Source organism: Odocoileus virginianus, chromosome 15 (genome assembly GCF_023699985.2).
Source record: "Odocoileus virginianus isolate 20LAN1187 ecotype Illinois chromosome 15, Ovbor_1.2, whole genome shotgun sequence".
Classification (NCBI taxonomy): Eukaryota; Metazoa; Chordata; class Mammalia; order Artiodactyla; family Cervidae; genus Odocoileus; species Odocoileus virginianus.
The window spans coordinates 52,873,467-52,888,002 of NC_069688.1; the positions used below are offsets into that span (position 1 = coordinate 52,873,467).

Here is a 14,536-nt window from a genome sequence, read left to right on the forward strand (position 1 = left end):
GGCTATGAAAAGACATGGCAGAATTGTAAATGCATATTACTAAGTGAAAGAAGCCAATCTGAAACGACTACATACTACATGATTCTAACTATGCATCATTTTGGAAAGGCACAAACTACAGAGATAGTAAAAGAAATCAGTGGTTTCTAGGGGCTGGGAGGGGAGGAGGAACAAACATGTAGGGGGATAGAGGACTTTTAGGGCAGTGCAATTATTCTGTAGGCTACACTAATGGTGGATACACGCCCATTAGAAATGTGTCAGAACCCATACAATGTAATACATCACGGTGAGCAAACCCTAAGTTAAACTCTGGACTCTAGGAGATTATGACCTGCCAATGTAGATTCTTGCTCCTTGGAAGAAAAGTTATGACAAACCTAGACAGCATATTAAAAAGCAGAGATATTATTTTATCAACAAAGGTCCGTCTAGTGAAAGCTATGGTTTTTCCAATAGTCATGTATGGATGTGAGAGTTGGACTATAAAGAAAACCGAGTGTTGAACTATGGTACTGGAGAAGCCTCTTGAGAGTCCCTTGGACAGCGAGAAGATCCAACCAGTCCATCCTAAAGGAAATCAGTCCTGAATGTTCATTAGGAGGACTGATGCTGAAGCTGAAACTCCATTACTTTGGCCACCTGATGTGAAGAAACGACTCATTGGAAAAGACCCTGATGCTGGGAAAGATTGAAGGCAGGAGGAGAAGGGGTCGACAGAGGATGAGATGGTTGGATGGCATCACTGACATGATAGACATGAGTTTGAATAAACTCCAGGAGTTGGTGATGGACAGGGACAGGGAAGCCTGGCGTGCTGCAGTCCATGGGGTCACAAAGAGTTGGACACAACTGAGACATTGAGCTGAACTGAGTGTGGATTCATCAGTTGTAACAAGTGTACTTCTCTGTCACAGGATGTTGACAGTGGGGGGGTTGTTGAGCATGTGTGGGGGCAGGTGGTATACAGGAACTCTCTGTGCTTCCCACTCAATTCTGCTGTGAACCTAAAACTGCTTTGAAAAGCAAAGCCTATTTAACAACAACAACAGAAAAGCAGTAGGTGGCAAATGTCAAAATGATCATGAAGAGTAAAGAGGAGCCATTTACAATATAATGAAAAGACCAGTTGTCCTTACACAGTTTTAAAAGGTGCCTCTTAAAAGGAACATTCTGTACAATTTTTTTAAAAGGCACATTGACAATAACCTGATGACGCGATGCGAAATAAAACACACCTTTGTCTGAGCAGCGATCTTGTCCTGTATCTTGCTCAGCGTTGTGGTTTCCACACTTGGGGCACTACTAGTGAATGGTATCTTTGGAATGGGCCGAGATGTGGTCAGCTCTGGACTCTCTCCATCCTCATCAGCTCCTGGAAGAATAAGCAAAGACGAGCTAAGCACATGAGTCACGACACAGAATTCTACAGTATCAGGCTAAGTGGTCTAAAGTTGACCATGACAGAGTCACGTTTTTTTACAATACCTGCTCCTCAGGAACTCAGCATAAACCTTCCTGCAGCCTCCAGAGCAATAAAGAAGTGACTTCAAAGTGGATCTGTGGGGAGCCTGGCATTTTTTTCTATATTATTATTATCCTGAATGTTCTCAAGTAGCTAATTTATTTATCTGGCTGCATCAGGTCTTAGCTGCGGCATGAGGGATGTTTCATTGTGGCACACAGACTCTCCAGTAGTGGCCTGTGGGTTCAGTAGTTGGCCCCCCACCCCGGGTCTCTGGTTGCAGTGCATGGGTTTAGCAGCTCCATGGCACGTGGGGTCTTAGTTCCCCAATCAGGGATCAAACCGATGTCCTTTGCGTTGCAAGGTGGATTCTTAACTGCCGGACCACCAGGGAAGACCCTCAAGTAGCTGTTCTTTTACTTGTGTGTTCAGTCTCTCCTCCTCAAGAGACTGCTTCCCTTCTATGCTGAAACATGCAATATTTTCCATTTTCCATCACAACAGCCTGAAAAGGGAACACCGACGTTATCTGAGTGAGCTGCTGCACTTCCCCTGTTCATAGTCAGACAGTCTCAGCGGTGTTGTGCAGACTCACCAGCTCCTCGCACACCACCTATCCCACTCTCTGCTCTACTCCGCCCAGCCAAATGTCCCCTGTCACCACACTGCTGGTGACTTAACTGTTCTGTTAAGGTCACCATTCTCCTCCACATACCATATCCAGTGGCATTTTCCAGAGCGGTCCTCATCTAATTGAACCTCCTAATATCACTGGATGCTTGTCAACTCCCACCTCCTTTCTGATACACTACCTTTGGGTTTCCATGGCTTTGACTTCCTGACTTTCCCCTCACCTCTCTGGCTATTTCTAAGTCTCCTTTGCAGATTCATTGTCTTCCACCTGGACACAAAATATGAAAGGTTCCTTAAGGCTGAGCCCTAGGCTGCACCTTACTCTACACTTTCTCTCTCACCCATGGCTTCTGTTACATCTAAATACAAATGAAACCCAAGCTAACCCAAGTGGTTCCCTTCTATCACTCCTCCAAAATTTAGACCTACATATCCACCAGCCTACTTGGCATTTTCACCTGAATGACTCAAAGGTAGTGAATACATCTCGGTCACGTTCAAAATAGAACTCGTGGAACAGACCTGTGGGTGCCAGGGGAGAGGAGGTAAGGAGGGAAGGACTGGAAGTTTGGGATTAACAGATGCAAATCATCATACAGAGAATGGATAAACAACAAAGTCATATTGTATAGCACAGGGAACTATATTCAATATCCTGTGATAAACCATAACGGAAAAGAATATTGAAAAAATATACACAACTGAATAACTGTCGTACAGCAGAAATTAACACAATATTGTAAATCTACTATACTTCAATAAAATTTAAAAAAACTAGAACTCATGATTTCCCTGCCTCTCCCTCTACAAACGCAGTCTTTTCTCCTATGTTATCTGGCAGTGAGTGGAACCCTTCGTTCCTGTAACTCACAGCTCTGGTTCCCTCCCCTCTTCCTCACCACCACATTGAATCCATCACCCAGTTCTATGGATTTTACCTTCTTTTTACGTCTGCACTCTTAACATCTTTCTATAGTTCCAGGGCTACCACCCTCATCCAATCTTCCCATCAATCACTGGACCTCCCTTCTTCCTCATTTCCTTCCAGTCCACTGTGCAGATGGGCTGCAACCCCATCATTCTCCTGCTTAAAACTGTAACAGCGGCACTCCACTGCTCTTGAGGTGAATATAAACGCCACTGCCTTTTCTTGTGTAGTCCAGTCCTGGCCTACCTTTCCAGTTTCCTTCAGCACCATTTATCCTGTTATCCCCTAGACTCCAGCTGTGGTCCCCTGATCTTCGGCCAGAAGTCTTTGCCTAGTTAATTTCTAAACCTCACCTCTAGATTTCAGCACAAATGTCATTCCTTGGAGAAGGCCTCCCTTCCACATTAGAGTCTTCATCACCTGCTTATTTAGTACCACCTTTCTTACCCTAAGACTGCATTTATCACAAGTTTGTAACAATGCGTTTGTTTGTGTGATGACTGACTAAAGTCTCCCCTGAGGGGCAAGGGACCGAAGCTTCCTACGGCTGAGGGATTGGATCTGATCGGCTCCCCAACAGAATGTCTAACAAAATCCCAACACCTCCAGGCACTGACCCAGTATCTGTGCAGTAAGGACTAACCACTGACTTCCAACTGGGCACTATGTCTTTTTGTTGGTTCATTTTGCCTTTTTACAAAAACAACATTTGAGAATTGTTCACATTCAAATACAACATTCTTTTTAAGTTGATCATTTGTCAAACTTATAACAACTCAAAAAATTCAAAGTCTGTAACTCAAACTAACCTGCTTCCTCAGACAGGAAAAAATGATGAATAGTCCCAGACTCCGCATGGAATCATGTTAAAATAACAAGCAGTTCAAAAAATATGAGGTAAGATACTAGGGAAAGTGCAAAGCTATGAATATGACTCATTTTAAATATTTTAATATATTGATTTCCTCCAGCATGTACACTCATTATTCAGAAAAAAAATGGTGAAGGGTATATTGAAATAAATATGGGATTTGGCATTAAACAAACTTAGTACTTGTTTTGGCATTTATTATCTTTGTGTCCTTGGACAAATAATGCTTGAGTTAGTTTTTTCATCAGTAAAATGGGGATAACAACCACTAATTCTCAGAGGTGCAAACATGATATATATATATATATTTGAAAGCATCGGTGTATACAAAATGCTACATAAATGTGAAGTGAAGTGAAGTCGCTCAGTCATGTCTGACTCCTTGCGACCCCATGGACCGTAGCCTACTACCCTCCTCCATCCATAGGATTTTCCAGCCAAGAGTACTGGAGTGGGTTGCCATTTCCTTCTCCAGAGGATCTTTCCCACCCAGGGATCGAACCCGGGCCTCCCGCATTGTAGGCAGATGCTTTACCATCTAAGCCACCAGGGAAGTCCTACATAAATGTAAATCATTAATAATGATGGGTCCAAATACACTGTTCTCTCATATCAGCTTCCCTGATTTTCCATCAAAATTTTATACATAATATGACTGATTTGCATCTTAGGAAAAAAATTCAATGCGAAATGAAAAATTTTCAATTAAAGGTCTTCAAGACTCTCTTGGCTTACAACAGTTACAAATATGAATCGCCAAATTAGGAGTTTGGAGAATTTGTTGTGAAAGAAGAGATTTTGTAAAGTAGAAAATTCTCTCAAGTTAGTACTTCTTAAATTAGATGAGTGACCCACCTCAGGTGGCTCTTCCACTGCATTTATCATCTTTATTAAAAATATTGACCCTCTTACCCAAACCAGAAATCTGGGGACCCCATTGATCACATCTCCCTCACCCCTGACGTTCAGCTCTCACTGTCCTCTTTGCCTGAGACAGCTTAGACTTGAGTCCAAAGCCTGCTTCCACCTTGGAAACTCTCCTGCTTAAACTCTCATTCCTAAAATCAGTGTCATACTCTCTTTCTCCATCATGGAACTATTTTTATCTGCTTCCATCATTCACTGAGTTTCTTCTTTTAAAAAAAATAACATTTTCTTCTACTTACTGAAGAAATACATCTTTTAAAAAAATAATGCAGTTTTTTCACAGATGAAATTGGGAAATAGAGAATATAGGAAGGAATAAATAAAATAATTCTACCATCACAGAAAGCGTCATTAGATTTTATTTACTAAAGTGTCCCTAGCACCTAGAATGGTGTCTACTCCCCCATGTTATGGGTCATTGTGAAATACTTGTTGAATGAGTTGAATAAATATCTGCATATTATCTCATCTCCTAATGAGCTGTTCATTTCTGACATGACCGTTTCACTCTCCAAGGACACTTGCACTCTTACAATGTTCCTTTTCTGTAGTATCCTCTTCTTGTTTCAACATTAAAGCACCTCATCTCTCCAAATTTAGTAAGTTTTTCTCTAAGTTCTCACTGTGAGTTTCTGTTCTCTTCCAATTCGGGGCTATAGGAAGGTCTCTGTCTTTCAGAAGTCCTCCTGTAAATGTCCAGGGAGCCTTGGTTGTCTTCTCATACTCAAGAGGGAGAGAATGAGCAGCTGACTAGAAGCTCTGAGCACACAGAAGAAGCCTGTCAAATGCCAATGTCAGCATTTTAGAGTTATTTCCTTTGAGTTGGTTCAAGTCCCTAGAGGGGGAGAAGGCCGAGTTCTGGGAACCGACTGGGAGAAGATAACTTGGGAAATCTCTGCATTAACCCAAGCATTAATCTCAGAACTTGTTCTCCCTGTTTTCAACGTGGGGCCCCCATCCTGAAATGTGCCTGGTACATTTCCAGTCCAAAGACCCTCTGTTTTTCCTCTCCAGATAACAAACCTCCAGTTTTCTTCTCAGGTCAGGAGCATCAATCCTTTTGCTGCGTTCTGATGGGAAGGAATTAGGGAATCTACTTACTTTTTTTTTTTTTTTTTAACTTTTTATTGTGTATTGGAGTATAGTTGGGTTAACAATGTTGTGATAGTTTCAGGTGGGAAATCTCCTTCCTTCTTAAACTTTCAGTCAGTCATCCTGAGTTTAGTACATCTTCACCCTCCATCTAGTGGCATGAATTCTAGGGCCCCGTGGGGACTCTGCCGTGTAAATTAGTTTGCTTCTTTGCTCTTCCCAAACCTGCCCCCATCCACACCCCACAGCTGGCTAACTCAGCTTTCTCACGTCTGCCAAGTCTGTTACTACAAGCCCATCTGCCTCCCAGCTTTCAAAACATTGTGGCTTTTGACTCCTATACTGTTCCATTTGTCCTCATGAGTTTAGGCCCAATTTGTTTATGGTCAGTTTAGCTGGGTATTGGGAGGTATAAACCTTCAATCCGCCACCTTTATCCAGAACTCTGCACTTAACTCTTACACTTCTGTTGTACAGCACCTTCTTATGTTATATCATCTATGACGTGGTGTAACAATTTTTTTTTCTCATTTCTGCATTTTTCTCATCTGACTCTTCGTTCCTTGAGGACAAAGACCTAGTCTTTCATCTCTGTGTCCAAAGAATATGGTCAAGCATCTGGCACACAGTGAACGCCCATGAAAGGTTTAAGTGGATGGTTGAACTTTTCATGTCTGTGAGTGCTGACCCCTGAGTCCACATATATAGTATGAGGATGATCTATCTTCTCCCCTGGGAGGTACCCTCTGGGTCTCAGGCCATGCCTGCAGTCCCTGTGCTCCTCTACGGAACGGTGTGACAGTGAGAACAGAGGGAACGCTGGCCAAAACCCAGGAGATCCCCGTCTCCACCAGGGGCTGTGCATCAGCGAGGCAGGGTCTCCTCATTCTAGAGTGGGGTTTCAGGACACAAGGAGGCACTAGAGCGAAGGAGTGAAGAGAACACACTCTCCAGCCCAGCTCCCTGGCCCCTGGCCCAGCTCCACTTCCTTCCAACAGTGTGATCTGAGGCAAGCTATTCAATCTTCTCAGGCCTTAGATTTTCTCCTGTGAAAAACGGAGATAACAGAATCTGTCTTTATAGAGATGTTATAAGACCGGGAACAGAGTCTGACATGCAGTAAATAAGTAATAAGTAAAGGGCTTTACAAATTTTAGTTATAGCTTCTGCTACCTTTAAGCTGAAAATCAACACCCCCAGTATAGTGCAAGGAGGTTCCCAAAATCCAGAACAATACACTTCTTTGCAGCAATGATCTGCCCAAGGTTTCAGCCAAAGCAGAAGCAATGTGGGCCCACATTTAAGTCTGAGCTCAATCTGTCTGATGAGTGGTTCAGGATTTCAAACAACCACTTCAATCCCCTTCCACCCGGATGGAGGACATGGGGGGCTTCCAGAGGACCAGGACCGAATCTGCATTCTTTATGTTAAATTTAAGGACAATCTTAGCAGAAATCAGAAAAATGACTTGGACAACCTCTCCAAGTCTCTGACAACTCTCAGATTCTAAGATCTGTGCAATGAAGACCAAAATGTATGTATAGGTATATTTCCTGAGACATTTTGAAGAAGACAGTTACAAAGCACTTTTGAGGTGTTAACAAAAAAAAGAGGTGCCATGAGTGAACAATATTAATAGAGTTGTGGGCTATGGAGAACAACTTTTCACACTCATCCTGCGTGTGTGATATATATCACTCTCCCCAGAATAACTAGGGCTATTTTTACATGAGGACTGCGTTGTAAGCTCACTGTTATCTAGGTCGGCTACAACCTTTCTTGTCTCTCTCAGACTTGCCATTTTCCAACCTAAGATACTCATTCTTATATAGCTAGATCTCTCCCAAAGACACGATTTTAATTTGCTCTGGGTTATTCTGAAGCCCACGCTGATCTGATTGTGAGACATCTACATTCAGCATTTGTTCAGTTGCTAACTCATGTCTGACTCTTTGCAACCCCATGCACGGCAGCATGCCAGGCTTCCCCATCCTTCACTATCTCCCAGAGTTGGCTCAAAGTCGTGTCCACTGAGTTGGTCCAATGGACCGACCCAACCATCTCATCCTCTGTCATCCTCTTCTCCTGCTCTCAACCTTTCCCAGCATCAGGGTCTCTTCCAATGAGTTGGTTCTTCATATCAGGTGGCCAAAGTACTGGAGCTTCAGCTTTAGCATCAATATTCGGGGTTGATTTTCTTTATGACTGACTTGTTTGATCTCCTTGCTGTCCAAGGGACTCCCAAGAGTCTTCAGCGTCAATTCCTTGACGCTCAGCCTTCTTTATGGTCTAACTCTCATCTGTACATGATGATTGGAAAAACCATAGCTTTGACTATATGGACTTTAACCAAATGTTAAATGTAAAACAGATCCTGGATAAGACTTCCCTAGCAGGCTGCTGACCTCACGTTCCTGATCTGATCATTAATACATGCACAAGCTCCTCCTCTTTCTCAGTTTCCTGGGAGCCAATCCTGGCACAGGTGAAACATGTCCCAGGTATAGGAAATTGATTGCAAAATGATCAAATCCTTTATCTTCCTTGTAATGTTTTCCTCTGCACTGTGACAACCCTACAGCTCCCTTCACTAGAAAGCAGAGTCTGGGCTGGGCCTAGGACTGGCTTTGACCTATCAAACATGGTAGTGAAATTGTGCCCATTCTAAGTCTTGACTTCAAGAGCCTTTGCACACTCCTACTTGCCATCCTGGGATCTCTGTCTCCTCCCTGTGGACAAATGGCTGGCCTCCTGGAGAATGAGAGCCCACAATGACCAGAGCCACATCTGCCCGGCTACCCCACAGATATGACAGAGCCCAGCAAGATCAGCAAACTCAACCTGCAGCTGACCACTGACACGGGAAAGAGCCCAGTCAGTCCACCTAAACTGCCACCCTGAAGAATAAGGAGTGAAACAAAATGACTGTTGTTTTTAGCCACTACACTTTGGGATGGCTTGTTACGAGGCATTACTGAAGTAACAGGTAACTGATACACCACAGGAGTTGAAGATATCAGTGTACAATCATTTTACTTGGCTGCTACATTCTCCCTCCTACTTTTGAGCAATACACTAGTAGTAACAAAGTGCAACTCTTCTTGGTCTCACTTATAAGCTTTAAGGTAAGATTGGCGGTTCTATGAAACTCATATTGAAGGGTGGTTTTCATGACATCACCCTGATAATGTTGACAGAACACTGCCTACATGCCAAGTAGCAAGCTCTAAGAGCTACAGATGTATCAACACCTTAAGATTCATGACAACCCTATGTGGGAGGGATTATTATTATCTTCCATTCTTTAAATGAGGAAACTGAGGTTCAGCCAAATTAAATATATTCCCAAGATCTCACAGCTCAAGTAGCTGGGAGCTAGAATTCACACCCAGGCACACTCCACAGAGTGTGCCCTTAACAATTATGCCTCCTACCTGTTTCCCTGAAGCATGTTCCAGTCGAGTGTGAGTGTATGCGTGTGTGAGAGTGTGTGTGTGTGTGTGCACGCATGCATACACAAACACGGAGAACAGAGATGAGTGTGGATGTAGCTAGCCTTACCCGAGCCTGATGCAGAAGCATAGTCATCATCATCAATAGGATACACTCCTGAAGCTTCTTCAATGGAGCTGTTGTCAAGGTACATGTCTTTATCAGATGTCAGCTCTGCCCGCTGAGAAAGGAAAGAGAAGGGGTTTAGGATGGTGAGAAATTAGGAAATGAGTTTATTCATTCATCTCACTGTTCAGGCTTATACCTCAGTGACTACCTGTCCCTCTTTCCTGTTCCTCTAAACCGACATTTTTGTCCCTTCCTTTCCTTGGCACACCCTGACAAGTCACATGATGTCAAGGGCTGACCAGACAATGCTCCTGAGGGAAGCTTACGGAGTCTAACCCAGTGGACCCAAGATGCCTCAGAAGCACCTACCCACAGGCTTATTTCCTCACTTTCCACTAAAGCCGTCTGAGTTCCAGTGGCCCCAGTGCTAGCTGGAGCCATCTGCTTTCCCAAAGTCACCGTGAGGCTCCTTGATTGGAAAAGCTACAAGACAGTTAACTCATTTAAGACTTCCTCGGGGATGTATTAGGGTACTTGGGCAAAATCACCTCCCAGGGATGCATCAAGGTCCCTTGGACATTTACAGGCCCGGCCACACTCACAGAGGCACCATCATGGCCAGGAGCTCTCGGGGGCCACGCAGAGGCCAGCACCACACCCCGCCAGGATCAGAGCCCACGAGACTGTGGACCGGGGCAACAGCCCACCGCGAGCCACATCTGGGGCCCACAGGCTTAGTGGAGCCTTAATGACAAATGCAGATAAACCCACACAAGCGCATTCTTTTTATATTCCTGGCACTGGGTAACAGCAAATCACACGCTGAATAGGGAAAGGGATCATTCACTAAGTCGACCAGTTCCACAGCTTCTTAGCTCTTCAGTAAGAGTTTTAGTATTAAAATTCAACCTAATCCTGCCAAGAGAGTCACTCACATGAAGTGGAGGCTGGGTAGATGTATAATTTTTCTTAAATGGTTTCAGTAAATTGATATTTTACCACTAGTATCTCATGAAAGCCCAGAAACAAACACAGCAGCCTGTCAGCCACTAAAAAACCCTTGTGTTTGGAAAAAGGCAGCACTCATTATTGTCCTATTTTTTAAAAAATCAAATGGAAGGTTTGTTCTTAACAGGAATGACAAAAAAAATGTTTCCCTCATTATAGTGGCTTTCATCAGATATCCTTTTATTGATAAAATAAAGCCTTCTTCTGCTCCAGCTGTCACTGGACTGGAACCTTCCAAAGAGGACGCCAGGGCCACCCCACCACAGCACCACTCTTTTCTCTCGGGTTTCGACAGCTGATTGGAGAGACTGAAGTGTCCTACACCCAAGCTGGTGTCCTCCAGGCCTCAGTGACAACTACCGTGAAGGCACGGATGCCCACTTTGCTTAAGCGGCCACACCAGCACATTCTGAGAACTGAGACTTTAGCCAGGGAGAGGTTTCCTGGTGGCCTGGCCGGAAGGCACTGAATAACCACCCCGAGACAAGAGTGTGCTGGAATCTCCCTAGAACAGTCAGAGCTTAACTCTGCCCTCTGAGGCCATGCTGCATGATAGCAGTCTCCAAGGCTCTTACTAGTCCGGCCGGGTTTCTGAAAGCTCGCGAACCTACAGGATCAGGAGCCATGGGTCCCACAGCCCCACCATCGGCGTCACTGACCCTGGCAGTCTCTTAGCTCCTATAAGGGCAAGAACTGTGCTTCACACATCCTCAGTTCACCCAAACCCCCACAATCACAGTATCTGGTGGGCAGAAGGTGCTTAGCAAACACCACTAGGGCTGTTTGCTGTCCTGCGTGTACTAAACTCTGCCCTATGAATTCCATCGGCAGGACCCTCTCATTCTTTCTCTCAAGTCCAGTCTACAAAACAGGCTCTGTTTTTTTCAGACTTTCCACGTCCCCTTGTTAGAGACTACTATTTTGGATTTTGTAGCCTGTGAACAATTTAAGACAAAGGCTCAGTGTTACTGTTAACTGTCTGGTGAGCACTTTTCTGAGGCCCCACAGCAGAGCACACCTGGAGAAGGCAGGGCCTCAATGATCTGAGTTCTCTGGCCCTCTCGGAAGGCATGGGGATTCAATAAATATTTGCTGACTGAGATTACCTAAAACAAACTGGACTTTGACTCAGGCTTCAGAGTTAACACATGACCCTCAGGACTTCTACAGTTGACATCTTTCCATCCAAAGCCTCGGAGATCATCGGTCCCAAACTATACACGTGGACAGGGACCTATTTGCGCAACCTTGAGCTTAAAAGCAGAAACCTGTTTGCCTTTTCTCAACACTGAATGATTTTTTCCTCTTGGCTCTGTCAAAGTTGGAGGTGGCATGGGCCACACGAAATATTTAGTCCCTACTTGTAAACTGTAAGTCTATTCATTAGGTGACCCAGTTGCTAGACGGGCACGTCTGTCACATGCACAGGCTGATGGGCCAAAACATGTCTCCCAGAGGACTGTGGCCACCTCGCGACTCAACCACACAGACTGGCTTGACAAGCAACTCACTTCTCTCTGACAGCCAGCTCCTTAGGAGAAGGCTGTAGGACCTGAATTGCTACAAGACTTGGACTCAGGATGCATCTAATGAAGCTGGCACCCCCTCAGCCCCTCGGGCTCTGCGAGGCTCCAGGGCAGTCCTGGGGCTGAGGGGACGTTTAATGTGTTCGAGGGCAGCTAAAAGGATTTGTTCCTCCACTGTCTGTTGTGGTACAAATAATTATGACATCACACTAAACATTATCTCCTGCTCTGACGTCAGGGGCACCAAGCGCCTAAGAGGAATTGCTAATATCCATCCTTCCATAGAGAGCTACACTGGTGGCTCAACGGTGAAAAAAATCCAATGCAGGAGTCGCAGGAGCTGCACATTCGATCCCTGGGCTGAGAAGATCCCCTGGAGGAGGGCATGGCAACCCATTCCGGTATCCTTGCCTGGAGAATCCCATGGACAGAGAAGCCTAGTGGGTACAGTCCATAGGGTTGCAAAGAGTCAGATACAACTGAAGCAGCTTAGCACATGAGCGTGCACACGCACCCACACACACACACAAAACCTTCCATAGTCTGATCTCAAATAAGCAGGCTTCTTTTCCCATGGTAGCAGATAACACTCGAAGAAAACCTCCACTGTCTTTTCTTCTAAACAAACAAAAAAAATCTTTGCAAACATGACAATTCCTTTGGTGAAGATTCGACTCTGTACAGAGAGGATTGCTGCAGTTAACATGCCCAGAAAGGGAAATGAATTCTGCTCTCACATTCCCTGGGGGCGAGGCACGCATCTTCCAAAAGCCAAGAAAAGGGGTGACTCAAGACTACGGCTTCTCCACCAGCCAACTGTGATTTGCCTCACTGAGCAGAAAACCCCGAGACACACGAACACTCTCGTGTTCGATGAGACGAGCCGCTGGATGAAAGAAAGCAACGGGGAGGAAGCGTGCAGAGGCCCAGCCCGACAGCAGGACTTCCTCTCGAGTTGGTTTCATTCGGGACAGCCCGTGACCAAGGGGCAGCGTCAATCCTGCTGGCTAACAGGGCCCAGAGTACAAGCTGGAAGAAAAACAAAGCTGGTCTTTCAGACCTTTCTCCCCTCAGCTGACGTGAGACATGCTGCAAGAGCGCGGAGGGAAGATGTGGGAAGCAACGAGGTACAATGAGGAGGAGGAGCGACCGCAGGACAAAACAGAGGTTCAGCCAGAACCCGAGCCCTGAGTCACCTCCACAGAGGAGGTGATGCCTGACGGCTGTCTCCCAACTCTACCGCTCCCTCCCTACCCTTCAAAGTGCAGCAACTGCGCCGCCTTGGGCCTCCTTCCTCAGCCACCGCCAGGGCTTTGTCTTCGAATCCATCATCTGCTGAGGGACCATTCTTAAACACGACCACAATGCTCCCCTGCTGATAAAAACCCTTTCTTGGCTCCCTATCTTCCACTGGATAAAATACAAACTCCTCGGCCTTGAAAGACATTCTTCTACCACACAACCTCACTGCATTTCCAGTCAGTTACTGCCACTTCCTCCACCCAAACCCCATACACATACACACAGAAATCAAAAACAACAAAAAAATCTCCACTCAGACCTGGTGACATCAATTTACTTTATACAAAACCCCTAAGAGGAAATAAACTCCTCCAAGGACAGAAAATTGAGGGGCTCGCGTACCTGAGGATGATGAAAACCAATATTCTGACAAAACAGTTCAGCCCAAACACACATGATGTTTGTAATAAAAATGAACAGAGAAAATGCTGGTTTGGTGCATAGAAGACCACAAGTGCACTAATCTCAAAATAAGAAATATCACAAATATTCCCATTGTCTCAGCAAAGAAAATTTGTGAGATGGCAACTGAATAAATCTACTTGCTGGGTTTTTTTACTATGAGGTAAAGCTTATGTTCGGCAAATATCATGTTTCAAACTGCCAGGATGGAAATCTGTTATTTAGAAATTAAGGTCTTCCTTAAAAGATACACTGCCTTATCTACTAGATGGATGTCCTCTAAGTGCCTTAAACTAGTGCAAGTGATAAACAGTGGTCAAGATAATTAAAGCTCAAAGCAGCAGGTGTTAAATTCACCTTATGGTGGAAACTTGGGCTTCCCTGGTGGCTCAGTGATAAAGAATCCACCTGCAATGCAGGAGCTGCAGGAGATGTGGGTTCGATCCCTGGTTCAAGAAGATCCCTTGGAGGAGGGCATGGCAACCCACTCCAGCATTCTTGCCTGGAGAATCCCACGGACAGAGGAGCCAGGCGGGCTACAGTGCATAGGGTTGCAAAGAGTTGGATACAACTGCAGTGATTTAGCATGCACGCACACCTAGTGGAAACTTAGGCTGATAACAAAGTCAGAAAGTAGAAAGCCTATTTATGGATACCATCACCTCAAACCCAACCTTCAGAAAATTAGCCTTCAGACATAAAAGTTAAATATTTGTGTGGCCTGGTATGACACTTTGAATCACATAATAGAAAACAAACACCTGGATGATGTTTCTTAGTTTTAGCATAAAAGGCACATTCAGTCCTGACTTGGACTCAAA

The 14,536-nt window shown here is 44.8% G+C and overlaps 1 protein-coding gene across 1 annotated transcript in view; it reads right to left on the reverse strand.

The window, feature by feature from the left end:
* Positions 1-14,536, reverse strand: part of SDC2 (syndecan 2) — a 119,620-nt gene that overhangs the window by 8,355 nt on the left and 96,729 nt on the right. The window contains exons 2-3 of the mRNA XM_070477365.1: positions 9,478-9,589; positions 1,239-1,375 (exon numbers count right to left, since the gene is read on the reverse strand). Of these exons, the coding sequence (XP_070333466.1) occupies positions 1,239-1,375; positions 9,478-9,589 (249 nt within the window). The remainder of the gene's footprint in view (positions 1-1,238; positions 1,376-9,477; positions 9,590-14,536) is intronic.